General features: G+C 50.1%; 1 protein-coding gene across 1 annotated transcript in view; it reads left to right on the top strand.

The window, feature by feature from the left end:
• Nucleotides 1–18,569, top strand: part of PEX6 (peroxisomal biogenesis factor 6) — a 216,075-nt gene that overhangs the window by 37,538 nt on the left and 159,968 nt on the right. The window contains exons 2-4 of the mRNA XM_085610116.1: nt 12,490–12,659; nt 15,069–15,152; nt 15,261–15,363. Of these exons, the coding sequence (XP_085466242.1) occupies nt 12,490–12,659; nt 15,069–15,152; nt 15,261–15,363 (357 nt within the window). The remainder of the gene's footprint in view (nt 1–12,489; nt 12,660–15,068; nt 15,153–15,260; nt 15,364–18,569) is intronic.

Below are 18,569 nucleotides of genomic sequence, written 5' to 3'. Positions count from 1 at the left end.
AGTTTCCTGGGTGCAGGACAAAGTTGGCAACCCCTGTATTCAGGGGATGGCTGCCATGAAATGAGCCATGGTGAGCGCTGTGCCGATCAGGCCAGCGTCCGTGTGCAGCTATGGTGAGCGCAGTGCGCCAATCAGGCCAGCTCTCATGTGCAGATAAAATGGTATTCTATGGGAATTCATTATTACAAAAGTACTTTCCATGTGGAAATATTAATTAGTCACTGGTGATGTATTTGATTAAACAAAACATTATTCAGATTTTTTTTTAACGTGCATAGTAATCTTCACTCCGGGTACATGTACCTGAAGTGTGCATAATAAAACACTTATGACATACAGTATACATATATTACACAAAATGAAGAAACAAAAAAGAACAAAAGATATTTATACTGTGGTGTATAAATTCTGAATTTACAATTTGTGATCCAACTAGAAACATTTTTCAGTCTTCTAGTTGTTTGTACATACTGTGTGGCTCTGCATCTTAATTTTTGCAGTCCAAATAGGAGGTAGTCTATAAAGGGAACACCCACGGAGGACAAATTTGTCCTCCGTTTACTAGTCTATAGAATTATATTTTGGGAGGTTTACAAATTGATAAAAGACTCTTCTAACTGGCGGTGACGACACGTTTCGGCCCTTTAAGATTCAGAGCCTCATCGGGACAGTGGAAGAATGAACAACCTGAAAAAACATCTGGGCAGAGCCGAAGCAAAAGTAGGGGAGCCACCCCTGGCCCAGGTGGGGGTTGTGATGGAACTGGCTTGTAGCATACCTGGACGCCGGGTGGGTCCCAAGGCAGACGCAGGAAGTCGCTGTCTCTAAGTATGCATCGGCAACAATGAGTTGAAAGCAATGGAAAGGTACTGAGCCTTCAAACTGGTCCTGATTTTTATTTCCTTTGGTATCTCGGAAAGGGAAGGCAGCTAAGTTGGCGGTGTGTCGTTCTGCGTTTTTCCTTTGGAAGGACATGTGCAGTATGACACACCATCACGACCCCTCTGAGTGCTGCCAGGGGACTGTGGGGCCCTCACACACCCTGTGCTGTCAGGGCCTGCTTGGCCCCCATACACCCTGTGTTGTTGGGGCCTGCAGAGCCCACACATACCCTGTGCTATTGGTATCTGTGGGAGCCTCAGACAGCCTGTGCTGTCTGGACCAGCGCGACCCTCAGGCACCATGTGCTGCCAGGGCCTGAAGCCCCACACACCCTATGCTCCCATGCCCCCATACACCCTGTGCTGTCTGGGCCTGCAGGGCCCCCACACACCCTGTGATGTCAGGACCTGTGGGACCCTCAAACAGCCTGTGCTGTAAGGACCAGCGGGACCCTGAGACAGCCTTTGCTTTCAGGGACCGTAGAACCTCTGGCACCGTGTGCTGTCTGGTCCTGCGGGGCCCTCCACACCCTTTACTGTCAGGACCTGCGGGGCACTCAGACAGCATGTGCAGGTTCCTTAGGCACCGTGTGCTTTCATGGCCTGCGGGCCCCCCATGCACCCTGTACTGCCAAGGCCTGCTGGGCCCCCCATGCACCCTGTTCGGTCAGGGCCTGCGGGGCCCCCCATGCAGCCTGTGCGGTCAGGGCCTGCGGGGCCCCCCATGCAGCCTGTACTGTCAGGGCCTGCGGGGCCCCCCACGCAGCCTGTGCGGTCAGGGCCTGCGGGGCCCCCCACGCAGCCTGTGCGGTCAGGGCCTGCGGGGCCCCCCATGCAGCCTGTGCGGTCAGGGCCTGCGGGGCCCCCCATGCAGCCTGTGCGGTCAGGGCCTGCGGGGCCCCCCATGCAGCCTGTGCGGTCAGGGCCTGCTGGGCCCCCATGCAGCCTGTGCGGTCCGGGCCTGCGGGGCCCCCATGCAGCCTGTGCGGTCAGGGCCTGCGGGGCCCCCCATGCAGCCTGTGCTGTCAGGGCCTGTGGGGCCCCCCATGCAGCCTGTGCTGTCAGTGCCTGTGGGGCCCCTCACACTGTGCTGTCAGGGACTCCGGGACTGTAAGACCTGGGGTCTCCAGGCCCTAAGGGGGTAACGTGACACGAGCGGCTGGGCACCCAAAGACTTGTGTGTAAAGCGACCATACAACACACGCATCCTCTGAAGCAAGGAACGCACACAATAAGGGACGCCACACTGTAGAGATTTATGCAAATAACTCAAGTTTATCCAAGCAGTTCAAGATAAATGCAGTTCATGGGATAACAAGGCAATTCCTAAGATATAGATGCACTTCAGGAGATATAAATGCAGTTAATGAGATGACAATGGCAATTCACTTATGTCAGCGTTTGATCCGCCAGCACCATATTCACCAGTATGATATTCACCAGTAGGTTATTCACCAGTATGTTTCTTGCAGGCTCTAGGCCACCCTTGTATATCTTACTCCCCGTGGTAGGGTTTGGGGGATTGTAGCGCCACTCCCGGGGGCGTGCAGGGACCCAGGGCAGATCTCGCGGGCCTACCGCTACCTTGGTTACCTGTAGCGCCTCAGTGGCGATCACCGCGCTCTACGCGCTCAGCGGGCCTCGTACACCTCGGGACAAATCTGACGAACACCTTCAGAGCAGAGCATTAGAACATAGCGCCACTCGTAACCAGCACGCAGTGCATACTTCAGAGCAGAGCATTAGAACATAGCGCCACTTGTAACCAGTAAGCAGTGAATACTTCAGCACTGAGCATTAGAACATAACGCTTCTCGTAATCAGTAAGCAGTGAATACTTCAGCACTGAGCATTAGAACATAACGCTACTCGTAATAAATAGCAATGAACACTTCAGAACGTAGCATTTAGAACATAGCGCTACTTGTAATCAATAGCAATGAATACTTCAGAACGGAGCATTTAGAACATAGCGCTACTTGTAATCAATAGCAATGAATACTTCAGAACGGAGCAGTTCACGGAGCACAACGATTCTTACGGAGCGAGCCTCTCGCACTCCGGGGCATTTCGTGGGGCACAGCGCTCCTTGACAGTCTTGCAGAAAAGGGGGGCAATCCCTCGGAGGGGTCACAGTTCTGGGTTAACGGGGGACTCCCACGGAGGGGGAACCAGGGTCTCAGGGTGCGGTGCTGCTCCCGGTCGATAGGGGGCGCACCGGGGTCCTTTCCCAAGCCTCCCGACTTACCTTGATCACGACGTCTTGCGGCGTCTAACCCAGCTCCGGTCTCCGCAGTTGATCCTTCCACGACGGGGGCATGCCACGGCCTCACGCACCTCTCTCAGCAGCTGCGACGGCAGCGACGGGGCCCCGGACTTCTCCTCGGGCCCCGCGACGATGAGGGGCACTCTTCCGGCCTCCGGGCCGCAGCGGTGAGCGCGCTTCAGCCTCCACGTCACATGGGGGGGGGCTCAAATTAAGCAGGGAAGCTCCGCGCTCAACAGAGCACGCTGCCGGGGATCCCAGGCCAGGTCAGGGAGCGCAGGGGTCACAGCGCTAAGACCTGGTTGATCCTCAGCGATACCACAATCGGTTAGGCATGTAGTTTCGATGTTCAGTCTTGACACGAAGTTACAGCATTCAGTTTCAGTATTCAGTTGTTCTATAAAGTCTTAATGGCGCAGATGTCTCTGGCGCCCTTGGGGGTTCTGTTCCTTGGGGGTAGGGAATGAGTTGGCGACTAGGTCCTTCCTAGTCAGGCTGGGCAGAGGTTCCCTGGGTCCTCCTACTGCTGGGCAAGATCAGTGGGTTTCACAGGATCCCTCACTCACTTAAGAGGCAGCGCCTAAATCCTGTCACTCTCAGAGGCATAAGTCCCTGGCTAGGCCCTACCGCCTACACTCCTGCGTGGATTCTCCAGCTCTGCTTTACCCCACTGGCCAACTGACTAGAGAAAGTTCCCCCCCTCACTTAAGTAGCCCTAGGTCAGGTGACCTCTAGCCAAGGCGGCAAAAGTAAAACCACACCTCCCTTCTAGAAGGTTCCAGCACATTCCAGGAGCTTCCCCATTCTACCTATGGGACAGAAAAGGCGGGCTGGTGTCGCAACATTGTTGTGGGGTTCCAGCCAGCTCCTGGCAGCTAGGGTGCTACTAATAAAGACCACTCTGCAGTAGCAGGGGTCTGTGGCAGCCATCTTGGGAGAAGGGAGCACCTGCACCTTAACACTGGTTATCTGTATTAAAAAAATCGAAAAAATTCAGGGAAAAAAGGTCAAGTCCAACAGGGGCCCTCACACATGCTGTGCTGTCGGGGCCTGTGGGGCCCCCACACACTCTGTGCTGTCAGGGCCTCATGCACCCTGAGCTGTCAGGGACGCCGCTGGTAGACACCACAGCACTCCTCCCACAGCACTAGCCTGCTGCAACTGGCAGACACCACGGAACTCCTCCCACAGCACTGGCCTGCTGGAAATGGCAGACACCACAGCACTCCTCCCACAGCACTGGCCTCTGCAGCTACCACAGCACCCCTCCACAGCACTGGCCTGCTGCACCTGGCATCAACCACAGCACTCCTCCCGTGGTACTAGCCTCTGCAGACACCACAGCACTCCTTCCACAGCACTTGACTCTGCAGCTGCAGACACCACATCGCTCCTCCCATGGCAGTGGCCTGCTGCAGCTTGCATACCCCCTGTGAGTGCTACCAGTGCAGTCTACTTCAGGACCCAAAAGCAAACACACTACAATTTCCATAGATTGAAATCGAAACAGAGGGCAGATTGTGAGAATTACCACCCCACACTCTCCTAGAATCCTTTTAAGCGACTGAACCAGACACAGAGCTTGCACCTGAACCCCAGGCTTCCTCACGGAACATTCAGTGACATGACTTCTGTACATGATGCTCCAGGATTTAAGTGACATGTAGAAGATGGGACCAACTCCACCCTCCTCCCCCCAGCTGTTTTTATTGCACATGCCCTTCTTTTCTTCCTCAGGGTAGACTTTAATGCCCCAGCCCTTGCAATCCTGCTAATGTGGAGCGATCACTGCATCCCCAGCGACCACTTTTGTTGTATCTTACCAGACGTAGCCGAGTTGTATTTTAAGTATTTCTTTATTAAGTTCAGGTTGCAGGATGGAGATAATGTACATCAGTATATATGTCTGGGAATCCTTATGTTCTAGACTCTTCAGCTCATACGCCAGCCCCACCAGGAGCAGTCTGCCTGCTGCTCAGCCCATCCTCCAACTGTCACACCTCATCCACACAGGCACCCAGGCATTCCAAGCACCACAGTCACACCAACCCTCACATCAGTTGAGCAGCAGGGAGATGGGCAAGCTGGGATACATATACTAAATAAGCAGGATATAACATATCCCCCCTCCTTTTAAATGAAAAATGAAAAGAATAATGCAAATTGGGAGGAACTATACACAAGAATGTTCAAAAGCAGAAAGTAGTTCAAAACTCAGGGATGCAAATAAAAATACAATATCACAAGAGAGTCTGACCACTTAAGTAACCTGAAAGGAAGAGTAAGTAAATTGACAAGCAATATAACCCATCCTCCCCAGTAAAACAATTTATAATAAAATGTAACCTGTAGCAAAGGGTGGACCGCACCCCTAAACTACGATCGCAACAACAAGGGAACCAAAAGTGTAAAAATGATTCCTAACGTAAGAAACATGAAGTACACACTGAATTGTGACACCCCTCATGTAAAGGGTAAATCACTTGGGACTGTAACCCAAAAAGTCATCCCTTCTGTAAGGGTTTTTTACATAAACCGTGTAAATGGGAGTAACACCCATAACCTTCCCCTGACGTAAGGGTGAGAGACCAATGTATACGTGCAGCACTTGGTGACTTACCGTATAGACAAAACATGTAGCGCATGGCGACTTACACACCGTTAACAGAACATACAAGTAAAGTAGTGTAACTATGAAACAGAAAAGGAGAGAAACCACCCACCAAGAGACTAGAACCTCCCTCAAGTAAGGGAGTGTCAGATGGGTGACCAATACCCACTAACAGATTAGGACCCCCCCCCCCCCCTCCCTTCTGTAAAGAAACCTAGACTTCCAAAGAGATGGGCAACTAATGCCATAACGCAATCCCATATATAAGGGATATGTACAATGTGATGCTGTACTGTAAAATGTCGACATTCCTGATGTGAAAATGATAACATACAAATATAAAGAAAACCACTAACATACAGTGTCGCATGTGGAAATGTTGAATATTTGTCGATTTGCTGTTTCTCCATAAAACATTGACGTAAGAACCATGTAGGACCTTAGCATCACTATTACACATGCAAGTGATGGCTATTACTCCAATATGAACTCAAAATCATGCAAACTCTTTTTCTTTGTCTCTTGTATTAAAAAAAAAAAAAGAAACTGCAATCGGACCAAAACCAGCAAAACCACCTGTGAGCGATGTCTCGCACGACCTGCTTGCAATGATAAACCATGAGAGAGGTGAACACAGGATAGAACACTAAAAATACAAAACACCTCTATGTTCAGACCCTCCAGGATTTCGCGATTTCGCGGTTTGCCGCAAAATCAGCACTTTTGTAAAAGTGCCGCGATTTTTACAAACGGGGCCCCGCAAAATCGGCTAAGCGCACAATTGGACAGTAACTGCTGGTGACTAAGTTTCATGGGGAAAACACTTCTTACACATTTTAAGAGGGTGCCTTTATCATAGCAAACTTGGGCAGAAAGAGGACATCTTGGGAGCTAAACCCAGCGAAGGAACTGCATGGTAATGGCAAAATGACAAATGTAGGTGGCAGGTGAGAGAAGGGCAGGCGGCAAGCTTCCTGGTAACAGAGTTGGCACAAGTAAGGGCCAGGCAGACGAAAGGTGTCGGACATCATGGCGCAAAAGGCAGCACAAGTAGATGAGATGAGGACAAAGGAGTGGGATGGCAGCGAGCACCTTAGGGCAGAACCTGGCGCGGGTAGAAATCAAGAGGGAGGAGGACATTTTGCAGGCATCAAGTGAAGTGACGAGGTAAGACCAGGATATGAGTTGATGAGGTGGCAACTGGATAAAAGCAGGGAGTAGAGGAAATGTAAACAGGAAGGGACCATCTTGGGGGCAAAATAGGATACAGGCAGGTAATTGATGGGCAGCAAGTTGATGGGTACCATGGAAACAAGGGACCAGAACAGGACACTTAGGGGGCAGGCAGTGAACCCAAAGGGGCAGATCAGGTGAAAAGAAGTCATACTCTGGAAACTGTCAGACGGCAAGAAATTGGTGGAGAGAGGACAGAGCAGCAGCAAAATCCATCCATACATGTCCTGTGTAAATGTCTGTCACCCCAGTAGAATAGTAAAAAAAAAACAAGCATTTGCAATGCAATAGGTCTTGCATTTGCACGAGTTTGAGCTATTGGCATTGTAAACGACAAAGCATTTTATTTATGTTTTGGTTTTTAAAACCTAAATAAATGGCATTGTCATTTACAATGACAATAGCTTGAACGCGCGTAAATGCAAGTCGTATTACACTGCAAATGTTATAACGTTGTGCTCCCCCGCCCCCTTCACCCGTGAAAACATAAACAATCGGAGCCCTAGCCAGACCCTCTGGGATTTCGCGATTTGCCTTGAAGTATTACACGGTTGTTTAGTGCCTTTATTATGAGTTTCTCCTCTGCTGCTCCAAGGTGGATTCCACAGGTCATATACTGTGACTGGTTCCATAATTTCAATTTCTTTGGGTATCTCCCTGTCCCTCCAATCTGGACCCCCACAGCATACACCAAGGTAGGTTCCAGAAACCCATTTCCTATGGGATGCCACCAGACCATATTTGATGGGCTTCTCAGAACCTATACTAAAGCAAATGGAGGATTGCATTTCCAAAGGATAACAGCCTTCATCTGTGGGCTGCTTCCTCTGTTCCATTTCCCAGGTTGCCCATTCAAAGTGGAATACTCTGCTAAAACAGTTTCCATTGATGTAAGGCTGAAAATAAATGATTATGAGTAAAATAAAGTGCTGTAAAAATGGCGCTAAACTTCCATATTTGTGCTGCTAAATTTCCATATTTGTGCCGCTAAATTTGCTAATCCATGGTGCAATATCATGGGGGATCTGTATGTTGCTGCCGTTTTTCCCAGAACACTGAGTTTGGGCACGACCTGTAGCAGCAGATTGTCAAAAACATCAATGTCAAAACACAGTGCGCCAAGGCTTGTTGAACACCACATGTACAGCAAACACTGTTTCTTCCCTCTGGCCAGCAAACCTATGCAGCATGCGGTTTGAGCAAACCGAGGCACTGCACGACTCCAGATAAAGGTAATGTGCACGCACTCTAATATGAAATACAAACCTCAGCAAAACGATTTAACCGGCGACGTAGTGAGCATGACTTTATTGTTGGGACAAAAGACATTAAAATCTGAATTAGTCTCACCCTTGATGGCTGATGGACCCATCCACGCGCCCAAAAAAAACTCCCCCCCCCCCCCCCCCCAATATATATCTTGCGTGATACCGTAGGTCTCATGCTCGCGATGCAAACAGCAAACGATGGTCTACACCACAAATGACTCCTGTAAATTGCAGCTCCCATTTCCAGCAAGCAGTACTCCCCTTGTAAGCCTCTGGAGACCGAAGTTGCTGGAGCACTCAGGAGTGCAAGAGAACGAAATAAGCCCTGGGTAGGATTGTCCGCGGTTTAAAACGTGTATGATTGTAAACCTTACAAAACCTGTTGATCCATCCATATGTAGAAAGTAGCCAAATTGAGATGTGGAAGTAGTGAGGCTCTCACCACTTACCCACTTGTATCCATGTCATTTGTAGCAGACCAGTGAAGCCAGTCCAGGCTGGGGCTGTCCGCTGACGAGGACACTGGTGGGGCTGGCACGCTTGGAGCTTCATTGTAGCTGCTATTCTTCGTTTCTGTAGGTTTCCTTAGTTTCTCCTTGTCCATACCATAGACCGGTCCTTTAAATCCAGTAGTATGCTTGCGTCTTAGTCCAGGTCGTCGCCAAAATATGTTGTTTCTTACCAGACGTAGCCGAGTTGTATTTTAAGTATTTCTTTATTAAGTTCAAGTTGCAGGATGGAAATAATGTACATCATGCTTGGTGATCCTTAGGTACAGCCCCACCAGGAGCAGCCTCCCTGCGGCTCAGCTCCTCTTCCAACTGTCACCACTCACCCACACAGGCACCCAAGCCTTCCAAGCATCACAGACACCCCTTTATTCCACTCTCAACACTCACACTGGCTGAGCAGCTAGGAGAAGGGTAACCAGGGTTAGATATACTAAGTAAGCAGGATATAGTACCTTTCCTTCAAATAGGCATACCTCGTCCATAAAGGAAGCAAACATTTCCAAGCCCCTCATGTTGTGGTGATGACAACCTGCGCCTGCCCCCGAAGCTGCAAGCTTCCACTACATCTTCCATTGGCCTGTCTTTGAGTCCCTTCTCAACCTCGAGTTTCCCTGCGAGTTACCAGCTCCTGCCTCGTTTGGTCTTCTGCTCACTGATCATTTGTCAATATTCTTCTTTTTTGACAAGTGTATCCCCCTTGTACTGTGCTTGCTGCCTCTGGCCTAGATTTGTGCTTTTCAATTTTAATATTGGGTTCAGTGCAGGAAGAATCCTCTTCTGATATCTATGGGTTGTCCTGCTCCACCTTACAGGCATCATAAGCGATTCATCAACATTGAGAACGATGGATTATTTACACCTGATGGAACCTGCCCACGCTGGATGCGCAACCGACGCTGGGTGGGCAGCCGACTGTGGACGCGAATGTGATAAAATTCAGGCCTGGAATCGGTGGATGTGAGGGACCTGCCTGTAGCTCGTTTCTTGCTGATAAACTTACCAACATGTTATTAGTCTAGAGGTGCTGGACTGGTTCCTGTTTCTAACTCAAGATGTTTCAGTGTGGTTGGTCTTGTTGTTGGGAGTGAGTGCCTCTTACTTTATGAAACATAGATTCTTGGGGATCACGAAGCATAGCTTCTTAGGGCTCACGAAGCATAGATTCTTAGGGCTCACAAAGCATAGATTCTTAGGGCTCAGAAAGCATAGATTCTTAGGGCTCACGAAGCATAGATTCTTAGGGATCACAAAGCATAGATTCTTAGGGCTCACAAAACAGATTCTTAGGGCTCATGAAGCATAGATTCTTAGGTAGGGCTCACAAAGCATAGATTCTTAGGGATCACGAAGCATAGATTGTTAGGGCTCACGAAGCATAGATTGTTGGGTATCATGAAGCATAGATTCTTAGGTAGGGCTCACGAAGCATAGATTCTTAGGTAGGGCTCACAAAGCATAGATTCTTAGGGATCACGAAGCATAGATTGTTAGGGCTCACGAAGCATAGATTGTTGGGTATCATGAAGCATAGATTCTTAGGGATCATGAAGCATAGATTCTTAGGTAGGGCTCACAAAGCATAGATTCTTAGGGATTGCAAAGCCTAGATTCTTAGGGCTTGCGAAGCATTGATTCTTAGGGCTTGCGAAGCATAGATTCTTAGATATCCTGAAGCATAGATTCTTATGGATCACGAAACATAGATTCTTGGGGATCACAAAGCATAGCTTCTTAGGGATCACAAAGCATAGCTTCTTAGGGATCACAAAGCATAGCTTCTTAGGGATCATGAAGCATAGATTCTCAGGGATCATGAAGCATAGGTTCTTAGGGCTCATGAAGCATAGATTGTTAGGTATCATGAAGCATAGATTGTTGGGTATCATGAAGCATAGATTCTTACGGATCATGAAGCATAGATTCTCAGGGATCACGAAGCATTGATTCTCAGGGATCACGAAGCATTGATTCTTAGGGATCACGAAGCATTGATTCTTAGGGATCACAAAACATAGATCCTTAGGGATCACGAAACATAGATTTTTAGGGATCAGGAAAGATAGATCCTTAGGGCTCACGAAGCATAGATTCTTAGGGATCATGAAACATAGATTCTTAGGGCTCACAAAGCATAGATTCTTAGGGATCATGAAACATAGATTCTTAGGGCTCACGAAGCATACATTCTTAGGGATCACGGAGCATAGATTCTTAGGGATCATAAAACAGATTCATACAGATCATGAAACAGATTTTTAGGGATCACCAAGCATAGATTCTTAAGGATCATGAAACATAGATTCTTAGGGGTCATGAAACCGATCTTAGGGCTCACGAAGCATAGATTCTTAGGGATCACGAAGCATAGATTCTTAGGGATCATGAAACAAATTCTTAGGGATCATAAAGCATAGATTCTTAGGGATCAGAAAACATAGATTCTTGGCGCTCATGAAGCATAGATTCTTAGGGATCATGAACCATAGATTCTTAGGGCTCACGAAGCATACATTCTTAGGGATCATGAAGCATAGATTCTTAGTTGCCCTGAAGCATAGATTTTTAGGGATCAGGATGCATAGATTATTTGGGGTCATAAAACAGATTCTTAGCGATCATGAAGCATAGATTCTTAGGGATCACAAAACATGGATTCTTAGAGATCATGAAACAATGATTCTTAGGGATCATGAAGCATTGATTCTTAGGGAGCAGAAACAGATTCTTAGGGATCTTGAAGCATAGATTCTTAGGGATCTTGAAGCATAGATTCTTAGGGATCATGAACCATAGATTCTTAGGGCTCACGAAGCATACATTCTTAGGGATCATGAAGCATAGATTCTTAGGGATCACGAAAAATAGATTCTTAGGGATCACGAAGCATAGATTCTTAGGGCTTATGAAGCATAGATTCTTAGGGATCACGATACATAGATTCTTATAGTTCATGAAGCATAGATTCTTAGGTATCTTGAAACATAGATTCTTAGGGCTTATGAAGCATAGGTTCTTAGGGATCATATAGCATAGATTCTTAGGGATCATGAATCATAGATTCTTAGGGATCACGAAGCATAGATTCTTAGGGATCATGAAGCATAGATTCTTAGGGATCATGATGCATCGATTCTTAGGGATCATGATGCATCGATTCTTAGGGCACATTAAGCATAGATTCTTAGGGATCACGAAGCATAGATTCTTAGGGATCACGAAGCATAGATTCTTAGGGATCATGAAGCATTGATTCTTAGGGATCATGAAACATTGATTCTTAGGGATCATGAAACATAGATTCTTAGGGCTCATGAAGCATAGATTCTTAGGGATCACAATAAATAGATTCTTATAGGTCACAAAGCATAGATTCTTAGGGATCACAAAGCATAGATTCTTAGGGTTCACGAAGCATAGATTCTTAGGAATCACAAAGCATAGATTCTTAGGGATCACGAAGCATAGATTTTTAGGGATCATAAAACGGATTCCTAGGGCTTATGAAGCATAGATTCTTAGGGCTCATGAAGCATAGATTCCTAGGGATCACAATACATAGATTCTTATAGATCACGAAGCATAGATTCTTAGGTATCTTGAAACATAGATTCTTAGGGATTATGAAGAATAGATTGTTAGGGATCATGACGCATAGATTCTTAGGGATCATGATGTGAGCCTTGCCTTCTGATTGGTTGCCTCCTGCTCTCATTCACAGAGGTTCTCTCGTGATCCTCCATCCGCGGACCAGGGGGCGAAGAGAAGTCAGTCCTTCCTGTCTGTGCCTCCATTCGCCAAGGAGCTGGTGATTGAGATAGTCACTTCACCCACCTACAGCATCAAGGGAGCCTACGAAGCCCTCCTGTACCAGCACTTCCAGACCCCCAGGTGAGCATCTAAAGCTAATGTCCTTTTATTCTTGTGTGAACTTCATTGCTGGAGGGGCATGAACGAGGGAAATGAAATTTGTGGCCCTCTCCTTTTTTATTATTAGCACACACTTGAGTTGCATGTGCTGAGACTAGCGGCACCTTGACATGGTTGGTAACAACAGAAGCCCTCCCCTCTGCGGTTTATGTGCCTTGTTTGGAGAGGCCAAGCAAGTGAATGGTAATTCCCACCCAGTGTACATTGAGAGCTGCTGGTAATGTGCTTGCGCCCTTTATGTGAGGTCGTCTTGAGTGAGGAATCTCATATTTTTGGAGTAACAAGTCTATGAAGTTATTTAGTCCCAACCACGCGAATCCCTCCAGTGACCAAGTCCTTTATTTGTGGACCCAGAAGGAGCAGAGGTTACTGTGGTGAGCCTAGAATTTAGAGAGTGTAACTCAACTGCGAGAGGCAGGTTGAGGCCAAAGATCAGCTTTGCACCACGTAATAACCTTCCATGGGTGTCTGTGAAGTAAAAGAATGTCTATGAAGTGCAGGCCCCTCAAACATCATTATCCTTCAAAGAATGACAGCGGCTAACTTGTTTCCTTCATTCCAGTGGTCCCAGGACCCTTTTAGACCCTCCTAAGGCTCCCTGGTGCCAGACTGGACTTCTGTATAAATTATGTGCATAGTACCGGGTTTTAGGTCTTTTTAGATTGGTCACTAACATTTCACACTGTTGACAGTCAGTCACTCAAGTCTCCCTTGGTGCTCGAGGTAAGGTACTTCTGCCGGGCGATGAAGCCGTGGGAATGTCAGGGTGGCGAGTTGAAGGAGGGAAGATACCTTGAGTGTGGCTGGTGCAGATGGGTCAGCCTGGACACTCGGAGTGTACAGAAGTGCGTGCATTCAGATCTGTTTCTTCCAACCATCATTGCATCCTTGTAACCGTCTACCACAATGATTTAAAGAGGGGGCCCTTGGTTGGCTGGTTCAAGATCACGCGGACATGTGTGTAACAAATCTATTGACCGTTGTGCTTCGAAGTTTGGCATTATATATGTAGAAAACAATGGTCCTGAGCAGACACTAAATTTTACATAAAATTAAATATAGACCACAATGGGTTACTATACACATCCGATGTCCAGCCGGACAGGGGATTTTTATTTTTAGGGTACTAAAGGATATGGTCAAGGATAATGAAAACACTACATTTATCGTGGGGCACAATCCTGCACCCTACAGCATGGGGAACGTGCGGGGGGAAAAAAGGAATAACAATGCAGACAGTTTAGGACAAACAACAGTTACAGGCAAAGACTGAGAGCCGTTGCAACTTGCAGGCATAAATGAAGTTGTAGCAAGTTTGACAAAATAGAGACCACAACGAGTAAGCACAATGGATATTTGTGGCACTATTTTTAAAGAGTCGACGTTTCGATCCCAAGCTCATTGATTAACGGGATCATCTTCAGGACTAAATTTATAACATTTGCCTGGTTTTTAACGCCCCAATTGAGGACATAGGGGTATCACATATGGCAGGTCAGAGTGGAAACTGACAATGAAGAACAGCGTTGTTGCTTTTGGTTTGGTCGCTTGCAGTTAAGGTTTCTATAAAACTTAGTGGGCGCTGGAGCGTGCTGCTCCTTGCCTGGATCGGCTGTTGGGTAGTTAGACTGTGGTGCAGATGGGCCACATTTCAATGCGCCAAGGTATTGCTTCAATATACTAATATGTTACAGTCCAAGCTGTGGAGAGATACAGCAATGGAGATCTCTGTCCTCAGCAACAATGTGCTGTGTAGTAACCGGCTCAATGGCAGGCACCCTACAATCCAGAGCGGCAGCTGAGATCCACCGGGACTCGCATGGTGAAAGTCCCCAGGATAAAAAAAAGCCGAATGGGTGTGCGCTCTTTTGGCTTCCTGACAGTGAACTGCTGGAACGCCCTACTCCTGTTCCCCCGTGAGGAACCATCAGAGAGCCTCTTTCGCAAAAAATTAAAAACATGGCTTTTTAAACTGTATTAGTTTTGGCTTCCCATATTCAGATGTGCAGATTTCCCAAGTTGTTAGATAGAGCAAATAGCGCGGGGACACACCAGTTGGTGTAACCAGGCGCTCTATAAATGCAGAACAAATAAATAAATAAAATAAATTCTCTTCCTGTTCCTGGTAGGCAACTGCTGTGGGCACAAGGTCTCTGAATCCACTCAATCTCTTTATACGACTTTGATGTTTGGCCTCAGCCCTATGCAGCCAGCCCCCTTGTAAGATTCTGGAAATGCATGTTTGTTCCAGAGATGGCATTAGCCGTCTTGGACGGAGCCTTCGATGTGATGGAGTGAGAATAGGATGGTAGGAATGTGGCCTTCTCTTCTTCAGACGCCTGCCATTGACTGCTACCCTCCCTCTTTCAGGGCTGTACAGGTTGGGGATGTTCTGTGTGTTCCCACGCGTGACCAGCCTGCGTATCTAGAGGGGAACCCCGAAGCTGATTCCAGGTAGGTGGGGTGTGTGAGCCAGCGCTGAGCAGAGAGATGTCCGCGTGTCGCGCCAATAAATGGAAGCCGAGGATCCTGCTAGGTGCAGATGTTTCTATTCTCTTTCAGATGCCCAGATATCTACTTTAAAGTGAAGAAGATTGTTGGCCGAGAGGGGGAAGAACCATGTTTCGGGTACCTGGCAGACACAAACAACACAACGCTGTACCAGGTGAGACAATGTTTGGTGAGAGAAGGCTGCCGTGCGCCGTGTGAGACTACGCTGCCGTGCGCGACCAGGCGGCCGTGTGACAGGCGGGGACAGTGCTACCCTGGTGAGTGGGGGGGGTCGGGGGGGGTCGGGGAGACAGTGCCGCACTGTGACAGGTGACCGTAGATAGACCCAGTATTCATTAATTGTGAAGGGTGGAGATACGTGAGATACAAGGTTAGAGTAACGTCCCATCCCTACCCCAGTAGATAGACCCAGTATTCATTCATTCTGAAGGGTGGGGCGTGACATAAAAGGTTAGTGTTGGAAGGCGGACCCCGAGGAGTCGGTGAGACCACCAAGGGGGGGGCCCTCTCACTGCACGAAGTAGCCGAGCGCTGCCGAGAAGTCTCCTGAGAGATCCTTCTCCTATCACGTACTAGCACAGTAACACCACCACACAGGACTCAAGGAGGTTGTCTGGTGACAAGCAATTCTTTATCAGCAATAAAAAGGTTACGAGGTCAATATTTACACGAAGGGATCGAGGGATCCACCAAAAGTCTCAGCGTCTCTTTGGAAGGGTAGGGGTAGCGGGACAGTCTTTGGCAGGAGTGCGGTACGAGGGTACCTGGGGCCCAGTTCTTATCCTCAAGCTGGAGGACCTCCGGATCTCGGATGGGTCGAGCCACGACGGCGTCAGCAGGGCTCTGGCGTACAGTTCGTGGAGAGCCGCGATTCAATCAGCAGGGCTCTCAAGATGGTTTCTGCTCAGCTCGAGCCGCGACGTCGTCAGCAGGGCTCCGAGGAAGGTTTCAGCGAGGTTGGGCCGCAACAGCGTCAGCAGGGCTCCGATGTTCCAGGTGGTTCAGAAAGGGTTCACAAGAAGGAGCCGCGACGCAGTCAGCAGGGCTCGTGATGGTTCCGACAAGAGTTCTTCTCCGTAGGGTCAGCCGCGATTCAATCAGCAGGGCTCTCGACTCCGGGATACAACTGCCGAGCTGTGGTGGGGTCGCCCCAGATATAGGTCTGGAGCCCTTTGATGTCCGGACCTATGCGCCCGAGGGGGCGGAGTGGCCGGGTGGAGGCGGCCAGACGCCCAGCAGGAGAGGCGCCAGGCCCATGGGAGTTGCAGGGCGATCACACCTCGAGAGGGGAGGACAGTTGGGGGTCCCATCGATACTGTCCTCCGCCGGGGGCGATGAATGGTTCCTGCGGCACCCCCTGGCCAGTTCGTGGTGCCTCGATGTCGGGGCTTCGCTGGGGTCGAGGCCGGGTTGAGCGGGGTCGCGCCGGCTGGTGCACGGTGTGACGTGGATGCCAACAAGATGGCGGAGCCACGAGGAGTATGCGACCACGTGCAGCTCCGGGTGAAGGGCCTTGGTGCAGTTCAGACGGGTGGCCCGTGACGGCCGGGGCGGGGAACGGGCACAATCCAGGGGGTTAAGGACCACGCCACGAGGCCGGGTCCAACAGGCGTCCCCCCCAGCCGAAGGCATGGAGAGTCACCCATCTCCTTGGGGATTCTCCTCGTCAAGGCGGAAGAAGCGGGCCAGGCCGTCGGCGTTGGCGTGGTCATTGCCGGGCCGGTGTTCGACGTCAAAGTCCATCCCTTGTAGCGAGATGGACCATCGCAGCAGCTTGGGGTTCTCGCCCCGCATTCGCATTAACCATTGCAAGGGCCGGTGGTCGGTCTGGACCCGGAAGTGGGCGCCAAAGAGGTAGGGCCGGAGCTTCTTGAGGGCCCACACCACAGCGAAGGCCTCGCGCTCAATAGTGCTCCAGCGTTGCTCTCGGGGCAGTAGTCGTCGGCTGATGAAGGCCACTGGTCGGTCGAGCCCCTTTTCGTCGGCTTGGGAGAGGACGGCCCCGATCCCATACTCGGAGGCGTCCGTCTGTACCACGAACTCCTTCTGGTAGTCCGGGGCCTGCAGCACCGGAGCAGTACACATGGCTGTTTTTAGGGTGTCGAAGGCTGTTTGGCAGCGGGGTGTCCAGTGTACCTTCTTGGGCTGCTTTTTGGACGTTAACTCTGTGAGGGGGCCAACAATGCTCCCATAGTCCCGGATAAACCGTCGGTAGTATCCGGTGAGTCCCAGGAAGGCCCGGACAGCGGTCTGGGTAGTGGGGGGTTCCCAGGTCTGGATGGCATCTATCTTCGCTTGGAGGGGGGCCACCTGCCCGCTCCCCACTTGATGGCCCAGGCAGGTCACGGATCCGTGGCCGATTTGACATTTGCTGGCCTTGATTGTGAGCCCGGCCCGCTGGAGGGCGGCCAGGACGGCCTTCAGGTGGAGGAGGTGCTCGGCCCAGTGGTTGCTGTACACGGCAATGTCATCTAAGTAGGCCGCGCTGAAGGCCTCAAGCCCGGCCAAAACCTTGTTCACCAGTCTTTGGAAGGTGGCCGGGGCGTTCTTCATTCCGAAGGGCATCACCCGAAAGTGGTAATGCCCATCCGGAGTCGAAAAGGCGGATCTTTCTTGGGCGCCGGGGGTGAGCTGGATTTGCCAGTACCCGGCGGTGAGGTCCAGCGTGCTCAAGTAGCGAGCGGCCCCTAGGCGGTCGATGAGTTCGTCGGCCCGGGGTATCGGGTGTGCGTCTGTCTTGGTTACTGCATTCAGGGCTCGGTAGTCCACGCAGAATCGCAACTCCGGGGGGTGACCGGGAGCTGCGGCCTTGGGCACCAGGACGACAGGGCTGGCCCACGGGCTGTCGGAAGGCTCGATGACCCCCAGGGCCAGCATCTTCGCTACTTCGGCCTGGATGCAGGCCCGCACTCGGTCAGGCACCCGGTAGGCTCTGTGTCGTATGGGGGGGGCTCTCCCCGGTGTCGACGTCGTGGACGCACCAGTGGATCACCCCCGGGGTGAGAGAGAAGAGGGCTGCGTAGTCCCGCAGTAATTGCTGGCAGTCGTTGCGCTGTTCCGGGGTCAGGGACGAGGCGAGTTGGACCCCTTCGATCGATCCATCGTGAATGTCGGATTGCAAGAGGTCGGGCAAGGGCTCGGAGTCGTCCTCGCCCCCCTCGTCGGTCGCCAGCAGCAGGCTCAGTTCGGTCCGGGCGAAGTGGGGTTTTAGCCTGTTAGCATGTAGGACCCGGAGGGGGTTCCGGGGGGACTCCAGATCGACCAGGTAGGTGACGGGACTTTTCTTCTCCACCACCTTGAAGGGCCCGGTCCACTTGTCCTGGAGGGCGCCGGGTTCGACCGGGGCCATGACCCATACTT

Source organism: Triturus cristatus, chromosome 6 (assembly GCF_964204655.1).
Source record: "Triturus cristatus chromosome 6, aTriCri1.1, whole genome shotgun sequence".
In the NCBI taxonomy this organism is placed as follows: domain Eukaryota; kingdom Metazoa; phylum Chordata; class Amphibia; order Caudata; family Salamandridae; genus Triturus; species Triturus cristatus.
The sequence above is the reverse complement of the archived record's forward strand: the minus strand, read 5'-3'. Positions and strand labels throughout refer to the sequence as shown.